Raw genomic sequence first — 5,808 nt, 5'->3', positions numbered from 1 at the left:
TAAATTGTAGTTGGGGATTGCTCAAAGGACAAATAAATTGAAGAGAACGGGTCCCATCAGGTTGAGTTTTTGTGTGTAAACCCTGCTTTTCTTTTTATCCTGCATCAGTTCTTACCAGTTGGCTTTTGCTGTATATAACTCTCTGTGATATATATCATTCAATATATAAGCCAACCAGAAAATTCAAACTGAACAAATTCAGTTCACATGTATGACCATGACTTATCAAAATATTTAGTTTTTTATTTCTAACGAGGACCACTAATTTAAAAACTAGTCATTTAGTTTTCTATTTCTAACGAGGACCACCAAGTTAAAAACTAATCGATGACTTTCTCATTAATCGTTTATTACACTCATTTTTCATTTATATTCTTCTATTTCAATCGTTCTGTTTTTAGGTTTATATAAATATATCACTTATTCTATCAATTTTCAACAAAATTGGTAATCGTTAAGGAATCAAATTAAATCAAATCAATGAACGATCAATCTGTCAAACATGAGCCGTTAAAGTTTATAATTAGTAAATCGATCACATTTATGAATGTCTTAACGATTTTTAATTTAGATGTAAACTTGTAGAGATGATCTACTCGTATATATCCACAAACTAAACGGTCGAGATACAAATATGCAATCGAATGAAACAAAAAAGTCTTCAACTTAGTGACCCTAATTGGTATCACTCCCTTCAAAATGATATGTATTATTTGTAGCCGTTGCTGCTAGCTAAGTGTTATATTGTTGAAGATAATCTAAGGTCATAGTCACACAAGATTCTTCATGTGAGGGCAGATTGACAGATAACGTTCACATAGCTTAGAACTGTTACCGCGTATAATAAGAGCTTTGGGAGTTCTGGTGTATATAATATTGATTGATTATAGTAATAATAGTTTAAGGAATCTTGGAATTTTAGTCTCATGCTAGCAAACATGCATGACTGGAATTCTCAGCACTACTCATTGGCTCTGTTTTTGTGCCATTGATGCAAAAAAGGAATTGGAGGCTAATGGTTTGTGTTGCTTTCTTCTTATTCTTCAAAGGCTGTTTAGCTAGGCAAAATGAGCAGTTGCGGGGAGTAAACTAAGGTAACTGTGTGCATGCTGAGGATCAGAATTGGATTTTTAGCAATCTGTATGATGATTGGGTCAATCCCAAGTTGAGACACATTGATTAAAGATTAGGGCAACTTAATTATTACACCGTAGCTAGAGCTAGAGCTAACCATCAATCCAAATCACAGACTTGTAATCGAATCCCCTACACTGTTGTAAGAATCAATTTACGCTTACGAGATGGAGAACCACCAACTTTGATGATCATATCTGTTTTGTGTTCATTGTAATAGAACTATATACGATGATGATGCATTCTGTGTTTAATAAATCTATGTAGCAAGTAGCAACCCAATATATGGTGTGCTGCTTAACTTACAGGCTAGGCTAGGTGGTATTTCATATTTGTTTAGAGCGAGCCCTTCACTTTCATGGAGAAAAATGAAAAGTATTAATTCCTGGGTTGGAATTAGTCATTGGTTTATCTTACGTGGATGGATGCCATTTGGGAAACATTAGCATATGGGGGAGAAGACATTATGGGCATGCTGAATCCATATGGATGTCTAAAACGTACTGTTGCATGCAGCCTTGGTGGTCATGAGAGAGATATCTCTATCTCTTGCAAAATTTCCTGCAACATATCACGCAGCTGCATGCAGGCTAAGATTTTCTTCCTTAAACGCGTTTCATTTGATACAGGCATGCATGTGAGTCCTAGTGTGGGCGCGAGTGTTGTTTTCCCTTTCCTATTCCCTCCGATCCGAGCTAAGCCTGCGCTGGTATAAATGCATATGTCTCGAGCTGCTCTTTAGGACTTTTGTGCTTCCTTATTTGGATGGCAACCAACACTAGCTACTTTAATTTATCTTCGTATCTATCTTACAATGATCCTTGCCGCCAAATCCCTTTCAGTTATTTGGTTGTCGCTCTAACTCAGATGCCTTGCTTCGTATGTGGGACAAGTTTAAACAACTACTAGTCTGAGGTTTGATCGACTGAGAAATTTAGTCGAACAAATATATGTCCAGAAAACAAAAACAAACCGCGCGCATCTAGTAGCTAGCAGGGTAGCGTATATATGAATACGATTATTGTCAGGGGGGATGAAAATCAATCAATCTTTGTCACGATCATAATCAATCAATAATATGATTTTGGTATACAGCTAATTGAGCGAACCTTAAGAATGACAAAGCTAAATCCAGAATTAGTGAAAGGCTTAGCAAAATAAAAGGCGCGTGATCTGGGACCCAAGATCAACATGGGTGATGAAAGCAATCTCGATCAATCTGGGAGTCAAGACTCATCAAGACCAGTGAAGCGATTTGCGGAGGAATTTGCAAAACCTCCCACAGTTTTTGAAGGCCCTCACGCTCCAGTCCATGTCAATTGTCAATTTTAGGTTTTCATTACGATTACCTGACTTCCAAGTCACATGCAGACACACTATAAAACTATAGAAAATGTGTCTCTAGATTGGTCGCATTCTCATCACGAACATACATTGTATTCCTCTATAAATCCCACACTTCTCATTCGTTCGTCATATAATTAGTCTGGTATGAAGAAATCTTTGTGTTTAAAAAAGTGTATATATATAGAAATAAGATGAAATGTTAACGCGGTTACGTATAAGGAGTTAGGGAGAAATTGATGGATTAAGGTGTGATGGTGATAGTGATCGATATTAGCTAGCTAGAGCTACGAATCAGAAAACCAGAAATCTATATTGGACGTACGTGTGTTGCTAGCTGCAGGAGACTGGCTAGCTAGCTAGTTGCGTCCGCAGTCGATGGGATTTGATCTAACTCCGGCTGGCAGGCGCGCAGTTGCTTCTTCAAACTTCGAGTAGCTAGAAAGACGTCGACACCGCAACAAAACAAAGCTTATCTACTGATCGATCATTAGCCTGCCCATGAAAATGACGTGCATAATCTGTTGATCATGTTCAAAATAACTTCGATCTGTGCAGCATGTTCATGAAAGAGATATGTATATACGTCGACCATGTTCGTCTTTCACAACATGCCAAAACCAATTAGATATTCTCAGCCCCAACCAAAACAACCAACATGCACCTAACAATAAGTGCCTGCAGAAAACCACTCCATAATACAAGTATATTTCGTTTTCACAAAGCACGTACCCGAACATGTATATGGCATGAATTCGAACATAGATATCATGTTTGGAGACTGATCCAATCTAGCCCTATAGCACAACATAGACTGATTCCAAACAGAACATGTTCAAGAGCCAAATGCATGCATTTTAAGTTTCACCTGTCCATTTCAAAATGAATGAAGAGAACAACTTTGTATCAAAGAACGTGTGTGTATATATATATATAGGACTTCTCTGCTACGGACGTCCACATCGTTCGTTCATTTTAAGTTTCGTCACCGTACGGAGCAGCGCGAGGGCGCGCCTCCACCCCAGCGAACTCCAGCAGTTTCCCCGACCACTTTCCATCCCCGGCGAGTCCGTTCTTTTCCAGTTTTCCGGCGAGATCACCTAAAACTTCAAATAAAGTCGATCTCGCCGGAAAACTGGAATTCGGCGGACTCGCCGGGGATGAAAAGTGGTCGGGGAAGCTACTGGAGTCCACTGGGGTAGAGGCGCGCCCTCATGCGGCGCCGTACGGTGTCGAACGGACAGAAATCCGCATCGTAAAACGGTGCGGACGTCCGCACCTGAGAATACCTCTATATATATATATAGAGAGAGATGCATGTGAGGCAACAGATAGCAGATAAAAACATAACAAGAACACGTTTGAAGCCCTACAAGAACAACATGAAGGGTAAAAACAAGACCATATGCCATGCAGCAAATGTACAAGAACAAGAAACGCTGCTGCATATATAAGAAAACGGTGTAAAACCATTTCAATAGTTGTAGACTTGATGGGTGCATATACAAATCCAGCTTGTACGTCTATAACTATGAATCAGCTTCGCAACACATTTCAACCAACTTTTTAAGAGCTATGCTTGAGTTTTTCATAATTATTGATATTAATATAAAATCAACCAATAAAAAGTTTTAAAATGCATAAATCAATCAATAACATAAAGCTAGCATGAGCTAATAGAATTAATCATCGAGATGATCAATAAAAAGTTTTATTGAACAAACAGATCCGTCGTCGGATGATCAATCATCTGATTCATCTCCACTTCCTACCGAGCTAGCTTCTTCTTCGTCAGCATCATCGAGACGGACTAAAGTCTCTTCACATACAATCATGTCGAGTAGCTTTTTATGTTTCAGAAAATATACGTGAGGCTGAGGCTGATTCTGATACCTAATCTCTGTGAACGTCTTCCAATAATAAGCTGGATCTTCCTCAATAACAAAGATTGGACCGAGACAAGTGATCGGCTCAAGAGGCTCAGGGGAAGTCTTCAGATTAAAGAGCCTAGTCCACGAGGCAGTCACCCCGTGTTCTTTCAGGAACCATATACTGGCGGTCTTCATTCCAGAGAATTCCTTCACATGGTGCACCAAGTGCAGCAGTCCTTCACAGGAGACCCCCAAAAGGTTAGCGTACTCTAAATGACCATCATCATCAAACTTAGGCAGCGAAAGTTTTCCAAACTTCTCATTTTCCAGATCAAAAGCAAGGATACAGTCTTCCTGCTTAGGTCCATAGAGCCAATTTCTGTGATCGTATGGCCAGTGAAGTTTTTCATTTGAAAGAGACCCCTGTCCTTGGGTTATGAAACAGATCCACTGTGGGACATTGGAAATGTCTCTCCAAATTTGATCTTTCCAGGAGAATATGAAGAACTCTTCAAAATCAGAGTTGTTCCGAAACCCTATCAAAAGTTTATAGTTCTCATCAGCAGCCGACACACAACCAAAACCGTAGTGGTAAACACACAAGTTAACATCCTCTTCTTCTTCCTCTAAAAAATAACCAGTGAAATCTGGGTCGGGTAATTTCCTGAAGAAGCTGGTTGATGGATTCCATAAGTAGAAGTTTTTATGAGGATCCAGACTAAGACATACCAAACCACTGCTAGAGCCAAGTAGCTTGACTACTTGATCATGAGACCGCCGTTTCTTTAGTTTCAAGAACGGACAGGTAAGCTTTCTAAATGACGATGACTTCGCCTGGAGGTCCAAGAATTCCATTCGAGATGAGGAAGATGTGATGATCAGCCTCCGACTCACAGTTTTACGGCAGCGCGCTATATTATAGTGCTTCTGCGAGAATCTTTTGTCAGAGATTCTATAGTCCCATCTTTTTGAGACGCATCGAAATTTTAGTACAGATTTCAATGGCAAATTGAGTATGATCATTTCGACAACATCATCAACGAAGACCTCAGCCTCTGCCATTGCGATTAAATTCTAGGGTCGAGAGATTTTGAGTGTAGAAGTACTAGGGTTTCTTGGAACCAAGATTGATCGATTTTATGATCAAGGTCGTTTCTTTGTATAGAATCTGAAACGTAATATTGGGGGCAGATTTTCCGCCTCCTCCCCCATGATGACTCAATTAAAGCGATCGATTTCCATATCAATTCCATAACTGCAGGTTGTGTAACCGTCACACGCGCGTGTGAGATCCAATGCATTACATATCTGCTATGTTGCATGGAATCGGAAGCGGAAACGTGGAAACGAAGCGTTTGGAAGCACGGAAGCGTTTTTTTTCAAAATTTATTGGAAGCGGAAGCGTTCTGAAAGCGTCGAAATAAAATAATACATATATATATATATATTTAATTATACA

General features: G+C 39.4%; 1 protein-coding gene across 1 annotated transcript; it reads right to left on the bottom strand.

Annotated features, from left to right (window-relative positions):
• Positions 1-4,220: 4,220 nt before the first annotated feature.
• Positions 4,221-5,411, bottom strand: LOC101292483 (F-box/kelch-repeat protein At3g06240-like). Its single transcript, XM_004293191.1, has one exon. The coding sequence runs from the start codon at positions 5,409-5,411 to the stop codon at positions 4,221-4,223; it is 1,191 nt and encodes a 396-aa protein (XP_004293239.1).
• Between the last annotated feature and the right edge of the window lie 397 nt (positions 5,412-5,808).

This window comes from Fragaria vesca, linkage group LG2 (genome assembly GCF_000184155.1).
Source record: "Fragaria vesca subsp. vesca linkage group LG2, FraVesHawaii_1.0, whole genome shotgun sequence".
Lineage (NCBI taxonomy): Eukaryota > Viridiplantae > Streptophyta > Magnoliopsida > Rosales > Rosaceae > Fragaria > Fragaria vesca.
This window is presented reverse-complemented; position numbering and strand designations above follow the sequence as displayed.